Source organism: Chiloscyllium punctatum, chromosome 3 (genome assembly GCF_047496795.1).
Source record: "Chiloscyllium punctatum isolate Juve2018m chromosome 3, sChiPun1.3, whole genome shotgun sequence".
In the NCBI taxonomy this organism is placed as follows: domain Eukaryota; kingdom Metazoa; phylum Chordata; class Chondrichthyes; order Orectolobiformes; family Hemiscylliidae; genus Chiloscyllium; species Chiloscyllium punctatum.
This window is the reverse complement of record NC_092741.1, coordinates 11,091,388-11,106,554: the sequence shown is the minus strand read 5'-3', so window position 1 is coordinate 11,106,554 and position 15,167 is coordinate 11,091,388. Positions and strand designations below refer to the sequence as shown.

The 15,167-nt window shown below is 41.2% G+C and overlaps 1 protein-coding gene across 2 annotated transcripts in view; it reads right to left on the bottom strand.

The window, feature by feature from the left end:
• Positions 1–1,919: 1,919 nt before the first annotated feature.
• LOC140455514 (WD repeat-containing protein 26) overlaps positions 1,920–15,167 on the bottom strand; it is a 97,292-nt gene continuing 84,044 nt past the window's right edge. The window contains exons 13-14 of one of the 2 annotated variants that reach the window (XM_072550459.1): positions 12,027–12,212; positions 1,920–3,742 (exon numbers count right to left, since the gene is read on the bottom strand). In XM_072550459.1, the coding sequence (XP_072406560.1) occupies positions 3,717–3,742; positions 12,027–12,212 (212 nt within the window). In that variant the 3' untranslated portion in view covers positions 1,920–3,716. The remainder of the gene's footprint in view (positions 3,743–12,026; positions 12,213–15,167) is intronic. The other variant, XM_072550467.1, reaches the window with a different exon arrangement.

Sequence of the window (15,167 nt, the reverse complement as noted above, 5' to 3'; positions counted from 1 at the left end):
CTAGCTTTCCACCTCTGCCCGTTCGTTATCTTTGCACAGAGAGACAGTTAATCAATCATTTCAGGTCAGCATATGCGCATCAAGACTGCCACCCCCAAATTAAGCATATCTTTGAACCTTGCACATTAGCAATCTCCAAAATGCAAAAGAGTTTGATCAGATAGGTGGACTGAATGGCTTACTGAGGGCTGTTCAGTTCACAACCTCCACTCCACAACTTGCACAGCATATTTCAAAGCTCAGAACATCAAAGTTACACCATACTTAAGTACTAATCAATGTGAATATTATAAGATGGATATTAATTCATGCAAAAGTATATTATCAGAAAATATGCTTAAATCAGTTTCTGAATGCAATCATCTTTGAGCATATTCCGACTTGGATTTCAGACATGGGATCCTATTCTTTGTGCTGCACAGTGATGTAAATGCAGGTACAGAGACATGCAAATTTGTCAGACATGATATTGGAACTCTGCTTTAACTGTATAATAATTATAAAAAAGAATTACATACTAAATACGCCTTAAGTAATCCTGACCAAAGCTGTAAAAACAGAACATTTTCTCAACCTGTGACAGGTAAACTATCAGGTAATTTTTCTCATTCTAGTCTATACCCTCATGACAGCACCAAAAATCCTCATTAGAAATACTAATTTATGCAGCACACAATTTATCAGCAGTCTAAAGTAACACATTGCCTCAAATACTCCTTAATATTAATATTTACTTTGTTGAATAATCTAATGCTCCTCGTTACCAAGTTTCTACATCGAATGGACAGAGTAATTGGGCATTATGCAGTGCTTGATACAAACACCAAAAGTCTCAAAAGATTCAGGAATATTGTAATATTGTTGAATGCTGCAGGCTTTGAATATCACTTATTTGTGGATAAAAATGACACCTGATCTGGGGCACATCCACTTATGACAGGATTTTAAAAAATATACAAGTTTTGTGGGGGACGAGAAGACTCGTGTCTGTCTTTTATTACTATATTAGGTGGTGTCATAACACTGAATATGAACTGATGAATTAAACTGTTAACTCAATTACCCCTGCTCATTAAGGGGTACTCAAATTTTCATAAATTAAAATGGTCTATTTACGTAAGTATATAGTCAATGTGGCATGGTAAATCATTTGAATTCTAAAGCATTTCAGACAATTAACACCCACCTACAAGTCCTATTTCACAGGGAGACAGCAAACGACTAGCACTCACATGGAACCTTTCTGCCCACTTTCTAACCCCCTGGTTATTAGATCGAGGGCAGCAAATACATAGCCAAAGGCACAAGTCATGCACCAGAAAGCACAGGTTAAATTGAAGCAGGGATAAATCCTGTAAATGTATTGACTAACAGGAAATTTAAAAAAAATGTTCTTGATCCACGTGAACATTCAATTCTTTGTACTGGAGACCCAGTGTAATAATACAAGCTCAGTGCAGTGCAATTGCAGTGCAAATGGAAATTGAGTTTCCCCAGTCATACAGATCCACACATGGAAACGTTAAATGCAGCTGCAATTTTATGACACTTCCAGAGATATGGTGTATGTTCAACTCTGAATCAAAGCTTGGGAAACAATTCCTAGCTTGGGCCTCGATGACATTTGCACAAATTCAATTGCTTTAGTTTGGGTGTGCTGTATTGCACGTCGAAAGCCACATTGCTGTTAATCTCTAATTAGACTAAAAAATTACATTCCGTGGTTGCCTTCTACAGTCTCTTAGGAATGCGGCTTTCCCCTTAAAGCCCTTTCTTTCAATACTGAGTTTAACAGTTTAAGTACAAACTGCAACTTTCATCATTGAAAATCATTTGCGACCTCATATCTGCAAAGTGATCATTGTTTTCCTTTTTCTCTCTTTGCCAGTGCAAAAAGCAAACTTCCAAACAACACAAACCCGAATTTGGAAGAGAATTTAATCTTCATTCTAATAGCATTTGTACACAAAAAATAAATCATGGACTCTAAAAGAATGTACAAATAAATTGGCAAAGTACAAATTTATAATCGATCATCTGGGTACTTGATCGATGAAGTCACTATTCAATTGATCAGATTGCATTGCTGTTTCCTTGCACTGTCCTCACCATCCCAGATCTAACCTTGGAAGGTCAAGTTCTGGTTACTCACAAAATAAAGGCATTTAGACCACATTGTTACACCTTTTCTCTTGACCCCTTAAGAACCTAGACCCTTTCCCTTAAATGTCACTTATCATGAACAGGAACAGATTGTACATTGGAGCTTGGTTCACTAGAAGAGATAGGACCTTTGCCCTTCCCATTCTGGCAGCAGTGCAAAACCTGGTAATTTGACAATTGCCAGTGATTATTAGTATTGGCTTTTTTGGGAGGGGGGTGGTTAAGAGAAAAAGAGAGGGATAGAAACAGGAGAGGAGGACAAAAACAGAAACAATTTTGAAATTATGTAGGGGACATATACAAAAAAAATTGGGGAATGACAAATCTTCGGTGAATGGGTATTAAATAGTTTGATTAAAAATAGGCAAAATAGTAAAGAATAGTACTGTATATTGCACAAATAAAAGGTGCAGTGAGTTTCCTCCTCAATTAGCATTTACATTTCCACTTCGATTTTCTTGGCTTAAACGTCCCATTTTCAGCAGTTCCTGACAAAGGAAAGCAGGTATGTTGCCTACTTGCAAGTTCAATGATTTCTCCCATTTCTGATGTCAATCTTGCATTTCCCCTACAATCTCCATCTTGCCAAAAATATAGGAGCAACGCCTGGTACCAATCCAGCTGAGATCAAGAATTTGCCAAATTTGAAGCAATGATATAAAACTCTGCCAGAGTCTGTTAATACATTGGCCATACCACATCACTTGGCACTGATTCTATCTGCAAGTCAAATAGGTGCAGTTACAAATCTAACTGGAAGCACATGTACTAATGTACAGTCAGCAGGACCACATACACTCTTTCAATCAGTGTCAACTTGGACTTAAAACCTCCCCTAAACAAATTAATGTGGTATCTCATACTATTGTTTAAAAATGTCACTGTTGTGATAATTTCAAGAATGCTGAAATGAATTTATCATAAAACAAGTGGAAGACCATGATAAGGGAATGAATGCAGGAATGAGTTTTAAATGATTCAGCTATCAATGAGGATTTTTGTTTAAAAAGCCCTGAAATTTTGTACATGAACTCTTAAATCTTCCTCTCCCCAAAGGTCACCAAAAACATTTTAGGGCAGCATGACCCAAGGTGAAAGTCTATGGGCTAAGCTGTAATTATTTCTACTAATTCAGGCTACCAGAATGAAAACAATCTTCTATTTTAATGCATGTTTGTTCCAGACTAAAGCTTATCTCTTCCTAGCAAATATGTTAGACTCCAAACAAGCACTTAAAATTCCATGGTGTAGAAGCAAAAAATGGCAGAAAAGAATCTGAGTTCCATGGAGTCTTAATGTAACACGGCTCTTCAAGACCAATGAGTAAAAATTCAAAATGACGTCTCACTGGGGTCTTAGGAGATTGTTTCTCCTGGATTTGTAACTATGAAGCAAGGTGGTCAGATGCTGGCACTCTTGAAAAGACTGGGAATGAGTTTTTCATCACAAGCACATCTTATCCATTGATCAACCACAGCTGATTTGTGCCAAAACCCAAGTAGTTTTGTTCCATGACTAATTTCAGTTTGAAGCTGCCTGTTGTAAAGTCACCGTCAACTATCCATACTGCTGCAAGCTTCTGAAAAGAAGAGGAACACAGTATTAACAGGATAAAATCAAACAAAAATAAAATCATTCACAGGTTGCACACTATGATTTTGAGTAACTGCAGTGAAACCTTTTTTTTGATCTGTTCAAATAAACAATATTTCAGACTGCAGATGTGCCACAGGGGCCCCCACAAAAACTGTCCAAAAGACGACAGAACTATATTTAGATTTTCTTTAAAATGTTACAACTACATGTAATACCCAGGAGTCAGTTACCAATGGCAATGATTAATGCAAACTAGCACATATAAACGCACCACACAGAGCCCAAATCATCAACCTATTTAGAAGCTGCTCATTTTGCACACTAGACCCTGTTTAATCCAGGCAAAGGAATTCGGGTAATTCTCCTATAATGCCTTAGTTGGGTTCCCATGTGGCGCTATAGTACAGAAAATGGTACAATAGAAATAATGGAACCTATGGGAAAAATATGTTTAGCAGCGAACCACAAAAAATATCAGTAAAAATCGAAACAAAAAGTAGTTAGACAATAGGTGCAGAAGTAGGCCATTCTGCCCTTCGAGCCACAACCAATAGCACAGTCTAAGTAAATGTTGACCTGATTTAACTGACTTGTTGTATGGTATTATATTTGCAATTCATTAGAATCCTCAACTGATTACTCTCGACTGGCATCTATACCTGCTTCTGGATTAGTGGCGCTGGAAGAGCACAGCAGTTAAGGCAGCATCCGAGGATGTATTCTCGATGTAGGGCTTTTGCCCAAAACATCGATTTTACTGCTCCTCGGATGCTGCCTGAACTGCTGCGCTCTTCCAGCACCAGTAATCCAGAATCTGGTTTCCAGCATCTGCAGTCATTGTTTTTATCTATACCTGCTGGCTGCACGATATTCTAGCCAGTCTTCTGATACCATCCAGTGGTAACACTGCATAAGGCAGATCCCAAACTGAAACCCGCCTTGATAGATCAAGGACTGAATCTTAACTGCTTTCACTGCGTGTCAGTTTTGTCAAGTTTCTCCAGAGGGTTTCACATTGTGATGCTTGAGGAGATCGCTCACTTATTCTACAAAATCCACCTGATTTATTACCCATCCCATCCCTTGGTGCCCCTCTCTCACATTCTAGTCCTATCATATCATGTGCCATTTCCAAAACTACTTAACACTTCTTGGACATCCCAGAATTGACCAACATCTGTACTGCACACCATCTTTAAAAAGATATTGTGCAACCTGACAAGAACGGTCAGTTCTGAGCTACCCTGCTTGACTCCTGACATTAGCCCTGGATGCAGCAGACAATGGAAAATTGGTCCCCTCTTTTGGGCAGGGAGATGGAGATGCTGATGGGGATGGGTGATGCAGAAGCAGGACACCCTTTTCCCTGAGGTCAGAGAATACTATTCTACTGGAACCACACCAATCTGGACCCAGGGTTACCATCCAGGCCAGTGCAGTTTCAACCATTTCAAGGAATGCACAGAATGTAAGAAGATGATCAATGACCGCCTCCACTCTGCCAGTGAAAGTACCACTATCTTCTCACATTCACTATCACTACTATACCCAGCATTTCTTGTAATATCGTCCCTACGTACTTTCATCCTTGCTAACATTTTAACCTAACCCTGAATCTCTTACACACAACCTATTCACACCCTCAGGATATCTCCACACATACACCACACGCTAAGTTGTGCAGTTTTATATTTGTTTATGCAGTCTGATCCACAGTAAATTTATCCCAGAACAAATATCCTACCAATGAACTGTTCATATATTTCAGATTGTACACTTTTACCTTGTGAACCAATACTCAGCTATTGTATATCATACTATGCCCAAGACACCATTGTAACTGAAATAGAAGTACACCACAGCCTGAGCCTACGTCATCATGAAGACGACAACTGAACTTTTCAGCATATACCCCAACACATTTGACCCAATCTCTCCCCATTAGACAACCACAGGAAAAAAATCTACTGAACCTGAACTGTATCAATTTTAAGATGAGTATATCATAGAACATAGAACAATACAGCACAGAACAGGCCCTTCGGCCCACGATGTTGTGCCAAACATTTGTCTTAGCTTAAGCACCTATCCATGTACCTATCCAATTGCCGCTTAAAGGTCGCCAATGATTCTGACTCTGCCACTCCCACAGGCAGTGCATTCCATGCCCCCACCACTCTCTGGGTAAAGAACCTACCCCAGACATCCCCCCCATACCTTCCACCATTCACCTTAAAGGTATGTCCCCTTGTAACACACTGTTGTACCCGGGGAAAAAGTCTCTGACTGTCTACACTATCTATTCCTCTGATCATCTTACAAACCTCTCTCAAGTCACCCCTCATCCTTCGCTGTTCCAATGAGAAAAGGCCTAGCACTCTCAACCTATCCTCGTACGACCTATTCTCCATTCCAGGCAACATCCTGGTAAATCTCCTCTGTACCCTCTCCAAAGCTTCCACATCTTTCCTAAAATGAGGCGACCAGAACTGCGCACAGTACTCCAAATGTGGCCTTACCAAGGTCCTGTACAGCTGCAACATCACCTCATGACTCTTGAATTCAATCCCTCTGCTAATGAACGCTAATACACCATAAGCCTTCTTACAAAGCTCTATCCACCTGAGTGGCAACTTTCAAAGATCTATGAACATAGACCCCAAGATCCCTCTACTCCTCCACCTTACAAAGAACCCTACCGTTAACCCTGTATTCCGCATTCTTATTTGTCCTTCCAAAATGGACAACGTGTGAACTCCATCTGCCACTCCTCAGCCCAGCTCTGCATCATATCTAAGTCCCTTTGCAGCCAACAACAACCCTCCTCACTATCCACAACTCCACCAATCTTCGTATCGTCTGCAAATTTACTGACCCACCCTTTGACTCCCTCTTCCAAATTACAACAGCAAAGGACCCAGAACTGATCCCTGCGGAACTCCACTTGTAACTGGGCTCCAGGCTGAATATTTACCATCTACCACCACTCGCTGACTTCGACCGGTTAGCCAGCTCTCTATCCAACTGGCCAAAACTTCCCACTATCCTTGCCTCCTGACTTTGCACATAAGCCTACCATGGGGAACCTTATCAAATGCCTTACTAAAATCCATGTACACTACATCCACTGCTCTAGCTCATCCACATGCTTGGTCACCTCCTCAAAGAATTCAATAAGACTTGTAAGGCAAGACCTACCCCTCACAAATCCGTGCTGCCTGTCCCTAATCAAGTAGTGTCTTTCCAGATACTCATAAATCCTATCCCTCAGTACCCTTTCCATTACATTGCCTACCACCGAAGACAGACTAACTGGCCTGTAATTCCTGGGGTTATCCCTATTCCCTTTTTTGAACAGGGGCACAACATTCGCCACTCTCCAGTCCACTGGCACCACCCCCGTTGACAGTGAAGACAAAAAGATCATTGCCAACGGTTCTGCAATTTCCCCTCTTGCTTCCCACATAATACCAGGATATATCTCATCAGGCCCGGGGCATTTGTCTATCCTCAAGTTTTTCAAAATGCTCAACACATCTTCCTTCCTAACAAGTATCTCCTCTAGCTTACCAGTCCGTTTCATACTCTCCTCTTCAACAACACGGTCCCTCTCATTTGTAAACACTGAAGTACTCATTCAAGACCTCTCCTATCTCTTCTGACTCAATACACAGTCTCCCACTACTGTCCTTGATCGGACCTACCCTCGTTCTCGTCATTTTCATGTTTCTCACATACGTATAAAAGGCCTTGAGGTTATCCTTGATCCTACCCACCAAAGATTTTTCATGCCCTCTCTTAGCTCTCCTAATCCCTTTCTTCAGCTCCCTCCTGGCTATCCTGTATCCCTCCAACGCTCTGTCTGAACCTTGTTTCCTCAACCTTATGTAAGCCTCCTTCTTCCTCCTTACAAGACATTCAACCTCCCTTGTCAACCAAAGTTCCCTCACACGACCATCTCCTTCCTGCCTGACAGGTACATACATATCAAGGACACGTCGTATCTGTTCCTTGAAAAAGTTCCACATTTCAACGACATCCTTCCCTAACAGCCTGTGCTCCCAATTTATGCTCCTTGGGTAAGAAAACGAAAACTTTATTCTAAATATGATCTCAGAATCTAGGTGATTGCAACAAGATTTTATGTACTTCAAGTCCCATGCAATTAAAGTCAAAATATGACTTTCCTTTTTTAATTACTTGATATAGGTTTTATATTAACATTCAGCAATTTGTATACAAGGATGCCCAAGTAGGCAATTCCATTCTTCCCCGTGTTACATTCATCTGTCAACATTTTCCCCGAGTTGTAGCCAGCTATTCGAAATGCATATTAAATTCAATGAGGGAATCAAATTTAATATTTACAAGTTTGCTGATGTCAAAACTAAATGGGACTGAGTGGTGAGGAGGATTAAAGCAGCTCACCGGCAATTTAAACAAGTTGAATGGGCAAACATATCAGAAGCTGTGTAATATGGTTAAGTGTGAACATGTGCACTTTGGTAGGGGAAAAAAAATACTATTATTAAATTGTGACAGCATGGGAAACATTGATATACAAAGGGACATTAATGTTTTTGTACACCATTCACTGAAAGCAAGCATGCAAGTGCAAGAGTGGTGGATTTGCTGCCTTCATTGCAAAAGAGTTTATGTACAGGAGCAAGAAGGTATTATTGCAACTGTATACTGGGACATCAAACCTGCATTATTCCTTCCAGTTTTGCTCTCTTCATACATAATATGCTTACGGTAGAGCAAGTGAAGGTTAACCAGACTGATTCCTGAGATGGTAGATTTGTCATATGAGGAGAGGATTTGGTTGACTGGGCCTATTATTTACTGCAGTTTAGACAAACGAGAGCCGGTTACATCTAAATATTATGGACAAGTTGAATTCAGAGATGACTGTGTGCCTTTGTCATATGGTCTCAGGAAATGTAACAATCCATTTTGGATTGAGATGAGGAGACACCTGTGAAATGCTCTACCACTGAAAGCTGAGAGGGCCAAGACACTGAATAGAATTAACCAATAAATAAATAATTTATAAAGACTAAAGTCTCAAAAAGGCATAGGGAGGGAGCATGGTACTGAAGTAGAGAATCAGTCACGATCATGTCAAATGGCAGTGGACTTGATGGACCAAAACTCCAGTACGCAGGTCATACTGTGAACAGTGAATGTAATAGACAAGATTGAAAGGAATACAGGGAAGACCAGAAGGTGGCTAATGGCGTGCCTTTATTGAAGAAAGGTTGTAAAGAGAAGCCTGGGAACTATAGACCTATGAGCGTGACATCGGTGGTGCGTAAGTTGTTAGAGGTGATGCTGAAAGATAGGATTTAGCTCCATTTGGAGGGGTAAGGACAGATTAGGGATAGTTAACAGTTTTGTGCGAGAGAAATTATGTCTCTCAAACCTGATTGAGTTTTTAGAGGAAATAACCAAAGAAATTGATGAGGACAGAGCATATATGTTGTTTACGTGGACTGTATTAAAGCCTTTGACAAGGTTCAGCATGGTAGATTATTAGTAAAATTTGATCACATGAAATTCAGTGTGAGCTTGCAAATGGACTTTATAGTAGGAGACACAGGGTGGAGGTGGAGGGTTGTTTCTTAGACTGGAGACCTGTAACCAGTGGACTTCCACAGAGTTTGGTACTGTATCCACTTTTATTTGTCATTTATATAAACAATTTGGATGAGATTATAGGAGGCGTGCTTAGCAAGTTTGCTGATGACACCAAAATTGGTGGGATAGTGGACAATTAAGATGATAAAAGATTACAAAGAGATCTTGATCAATTGGGTCAATGGGCTGAGGAGTGGCAAACGAATTTGAATGAATGAGAGGTATTGAAATTTGCTAAAACAAACAAGCACAGGGCTGATAAAATGAATGGTAGAGCCCTGGGTAGTGTTGTCGAACAGTGACACCTAGGGGTTCAGGTACATAATTCTTTGAAATTAGAACAGTACAGGTCCTTCAGTCCTTGATGTTATGATGACCTTTTATTCTGCTTTAAGATCAGACTAATCTACATACCCTTCATTGAACTATCATCCATATGCCTATCCAAGAGTCGCTTAAATGTCCCTATGTATCTGACTCAATTACCCCCTTGCAATGCATTCCCTAAACCAACCACTTTACACAGGTTGTAAAGAATCCACCTCTGACATTTCCCCTATACCTTCCTCCAATCATCTTAAAATTATGCCCCTTGTGATAGCCATTGCTGCCCTTGGAAATAAAGTCTCTGACTATTCAGTCTATCCATGCCTCTCATCATCTTGTACACCTCCATCATGTCACCTCTCAACCTTCTTTGCTCTAATGAGATAGGTCTTAGATCCCTCAGTCTTTCTTCATAAGACATGCCCTCCAGTGCAGGCAACATCCTGGAGAATCTCCTCTGCATCCTCTCTAAAGCTTCCACATCTTTCCTATAATGAGGCAATCAAAACTCAACACAATATTCCAAGTGTGGTCTAACCAGGACTCGACAGAGCTGCAGCGTGGCCTCATGGCTCTTAAGTTCAATCCCCCTGCCAATGGAAGCCAACACACCATGCGCCTATCAACTTGGGTGGCAACTTTAAACGATCAATGTTTGTGGACCCAAAGATCCCTCTGTTCCTTGACATTGCCAAGAATCCTGCCTTTAACCCTGTAATCTGTGTTCAAATTCGATCATCCGAAATGAATCGCTTCACACTTTCCAGGTTGAACTCCATCTGCCACTTATCAACCCAGCCCTGCACCCGGTCAATGCCTCATTGCAACCTACTATAGCCCTCCACACCATCCAACGCTCCACCAACCTTCATGTCATCAGCAAACTTACTAACCCACCCTTCCACTGCCTCATCCAAGTCATTTATAAAAAGCACAGAGTAGAGATCCCAGAACTGATCCCTGTGGAACACTACTGGTCACCAAGCTCCAGGCTGAATACCTTCCATCTACTACTACTGTCTATTCCTGTATCCCATACATCCTTACTTTCTGAATGAGCCTACCATGATGACCTTATCAAATGCCTTGCTAAAATCCATGTACACCACATCCACAGCTTTACCTTCATCAATGGGCTTTGTGGAGAAAGTGAGGACTGCAGATGCTGGAGATCAGAGCTGGAAATGTGTTGCTGGAAAAGCGCAGCAGGTCAGGCCGCATCCAAGGAGCAGGGGAATCGACGTTTTGGGCATAAACCCCTCTTCAGGAAGAAGGTCTTAGATCCCTTAGATTCCTGAAGGGCTTATGCCCGAAACGTCGATTCTCCTGCTCCTTGGATGCTGCCTGACCTGCTGCACTTTTCCAGCAACACATTTCAGCTCAATGGGCTATGTCACATCCTCAAAAAATTCAATAGGGCTTGCCTCTCACAAACCCATGCTATCAAACTATGGTTTTCCGAGTAAACATAAATCCTATCTCTCAGAATCATCTCCAATAATTTGACCAGCAAAGATCTAAGGCTGACTTATCTGTTATTAAGTTAAGGCAGCATTTAGCATGCTTGCTTCAATTGCACAGATCTTGGAATTTAAGAGTTGGGACCTCATGATGAGGTTGTACAGGATGTTGGTGAGGTGCCTTTTGGAGTACTGTGTTCAGTTCTGGTCACCTTCTATAGGAAGAATATTATTAAATTGGACGGGGTTCAGAAAAGATTTCTTGGGAATGGAGTTTGAGTTATTAGGACAGGCTGGAACTTTTTCCCTCCCAGAGTGTAGGAGGTGGTTGAGGGGTGACCTTATAAAGGTTTATAAAATACTGAGGGGCATAGATAAGGTGAACACAGTAAGGGCTTTTCCCTCAGGTGGGGGAGTTCAAAACTAGGAAACAGATTTTTGAGAGAGGAGAAAATTAAAAAGTATACATGGGCATTTTTTTTTTAAAACCAGCGGTTTATGTGTAAAATGTGCCAGAGGAAGTGGCGGATTTACGTTCAGTTACAACACTTAAGACATTTGGATAGATATATAAATAGGACAGGTTTGGAGGGATACGGCGCAAATGATGGCAAGTGGTACGAGTTTAGTTTGGGAACATGGTCAGCGTGGACTAGTTGGACCAAAGGGTCTATTTCCATGCTGTATGAATCCACGACTCTAAATGGCCCATTCCTACTTTTATTTTCTACGTTGAAATGGTCCTTAGCCTTTTGTAATCTCTTTGCATCAGAGATTCAGCTTATTTTCTAGCAAGCTTTGCAACAAATGTTAACTTCAACAATTCATAAAATTCATTACCTTCGGACTCCTGGTTGTCTAAGAAAGGCGCTGGTCCCCATATCCTAACTGTACCATCATCTGAAGCACTAGCCATCATGGACGGGAGTTGTGGGTTCCAGCTAACACAGTTTACAGTACGAGTGTGTCCGGTCAGTTCTGCTATTGGCAATTCACTCCGCTTGTGCCAAATATAAACCTTGTGATCTACAAGAGATTTTCTTTTGTTAACATACAAATTAAAGCATTGTTTCAGTTCCTCACATGCAGATCCAACTCAATTCACAAATTAACTTAAGTGTAAAAGATTGCGTTTCTCATTAACATCCTACTGCAGTCTCCAGACTAAGCAGTCAGATTACTCATCTACTCAATGATCTTTAAAGAGGCAAACCTATTCGATACAACCTACCAAAAGTGCAAATTTGTGCTATGTGCTGGTAATTTCCCACCCATCCCCAAAAAGGCCAGCTTCAAACATTTTTTAATATATAAAATTACTGCTAAACCTCAATTCTAGTCAATGGCCACCTGTAAAACAGAATGGGGACTGAAAGCATTCCATCAGCCATTACCACAATTAAAGTGCATGTAACAGTATTTTAAAAAAAAAATCACAAGCCAAAGTTCATATTTTAGAAAGAGATATGTTTCCAAACTGTTTACCTTCGCTATTTGATTTAATCTGCACTTGGAGAGGCACAGACTAATCGAGAACAGTCAGCTTAGTTTTAAGGGGACATCATATCTGAACAACTTGTATGAATATTTTGAAGAGGTGAACGGGTATGCTGATGAGGCAATACATTTGCCATAGACTACTTGGACTTCAAGGTTTTTGATAAGGTCCCATATGGAAGACTCATAGGAAAAGTAAATGCCCATGGGATCAAAGGAAATTTCGCTAACTGGATCTAGACTTGGCTCAGCAAGAACCAAAGGGTGATGGTTGAGGAGTGAAAGAGACTGAAAGCCTGTGTCCAGTCTGTGTTCCTGGGGCCCTTGCTGTTTGCGGTATATATATAAATGACTTAAATTGAATGTAGGAAGGATGATCAGTGAGCTTGCAAATGACCATGCATTTGGAAAGACAAGGTTTGATTAGAAGTAGTCAGCACGGCTTTGTGCACGGAAGATCATTCCTCACAAATTTGTTAAGAGTTCTTTGAAGAAGTGGTTAGGAAGATTGATGAGGGCAGGGCAACAGACAGTCTATATGGATTTCAGTAAGGCCTTTGATAAGGTTCCACAAGGTAGGCTGCTCCAGACGGTTAGATTGCATGCAATCAAAAATAAGCTGACAAATTGGCTTGATGGTAGAAGTAGAGGGTAATAGTGGAAGGATGTTTATCAGAATGGAGGCCTGAGACTAATAGAGTGCCTCAGGATCGGTGCTGGGTCCATTAGTGTTTGTTATCTATATCAATGGTTTGGATGAGAATGTACAAAGCATTTGTGATTTTTGTGAAGATTTGTAGCTCAGGTCGAGGTTCAGGTTGTAAATTTACTCGCTGAGCTGGTAGGTTTATTCTCAGACATTCTGTGACCATGCTAGGTAACATCATCAGTGAGCCACCAGTGAAGTGCTGGTGTTCTGTCCTACTTTCTATTTATGTGTGTTGGTCGGTTAAGGTGGATGATACCACTTCCAGTTCTTTTTTCTGAAGTTGATAGATGGGATCCAAATTGATGGGTTTATTAATGGAGACCCTGTTTAAATGCCAGATCTCTAGGAATTCCCATTCGTGCTTCTTTTTAGCCTGTCCTAGGATGGATGTGTTGTCCCAGTTGAATTGGTGTCCTCCTTCATCTGTGTGTAAGGATACTAGTGACAGCTGGTCTTGTCTTTTGGTGGCTAGTTGGTGTTCCTGTACCCTGATGGCTAGTTTCCTACAAGTCTGTCAGATGTAGTGTTTGTTGCAGTCCTTGCAGGGTATTTTGTAAATGACTTTAGTTTTGCTGGTTGTTGGTACAGAGTCCTTTAGATTCGTCAGTAGCTGTTTCAGTGTGTTGGTAGGTTTGTGGGCTACCATGACACCAAAGGGGGAGTGTGGTGTGGTAGCCATTTCAGAGATGTCTTTGATGTATGGTAGCGTGGCTAGAGTCTGTGTGTTGTGTCTTCTTGTTTGGGTTTGTTGTTGAAGAACTGACAGATGGTGTTCATCGGGTACCCATTGTTCTTGAATACGCTGTACATGTATTTTTTTTCTGCTGCTTGTAGTTCCTGGGTGATGCAGTGTGTTGTGGCCCGTTGAGATAATGCCCTGGTACAGCTCCGTTTGTGGATGTTGGGATGATTGTTCATGTAGTTTAGTATCTGGTTTGTGTGTGTTCTTTTCCTGTAGACGCTAGTCTACAATTCTCCACTGAATGTGTTGTTCTCTTGCTCTGATGAAATTTATGCCAGTAAGGACATTGTTAACGATATTGTAGGTTTCCTCTAATTTGTCACGCTTTGCGATGACAAGATGCATCCACATAGCAGACCCAAAGCTTGGGTTGGATCGTGGGGAGGGCTGTTTGTTGGAGTCTCTGCATTACTGCTTCTGCTAGGAAGCAGAATATTGATGATCCCATGGATGTCCCGTTGATTTGTTTGTAGGTCTTGTCATTGAAGGGGACGTGGGTAGTGGGGCATAGGTCTACTAGCTTGAGGATGCTGTTCTTGCTGATGGGAGTTGGTGCTGTCTGGGTTTTGTGTTCTTGGTTTGTCTAGTAGTGAGGGTAGTGTTTCTTTGGCCACGCTGGTGTTAATTGATGTGAATCGAGCCATAATGTCGACGGAGACCAGGACTTCGTACTCTACTATCTTGGGTGTCTTTGATGATGTTCAGGAATTCTTGGACGGAGTGGGTAGAGTGGTGAGAGTCTTTTAATTGGTATTTCAGTTTACAGTGAAGTTCCTTTGCCAGCCTGTATGTTGGTTTATCAGGGAGTGAGACTATGGGTCCGAGGCGGGGACCCTGGTTTGTGTAATTTATAGAAGTGGCTTAGGTAATCCGTAGATGCGGGGTGTGTTGGATCCAACTGGTTTCATTCTTTGGAGATCTGTCTTGTTAATTTTGCCTGATATACGGAATTTCTTGAATGATACTATGATACAGCTTTCTAGCTGTGGAGTCTGGTCTATCGCCACCTGTTGGTAGGTGCTGGTATCTGTAA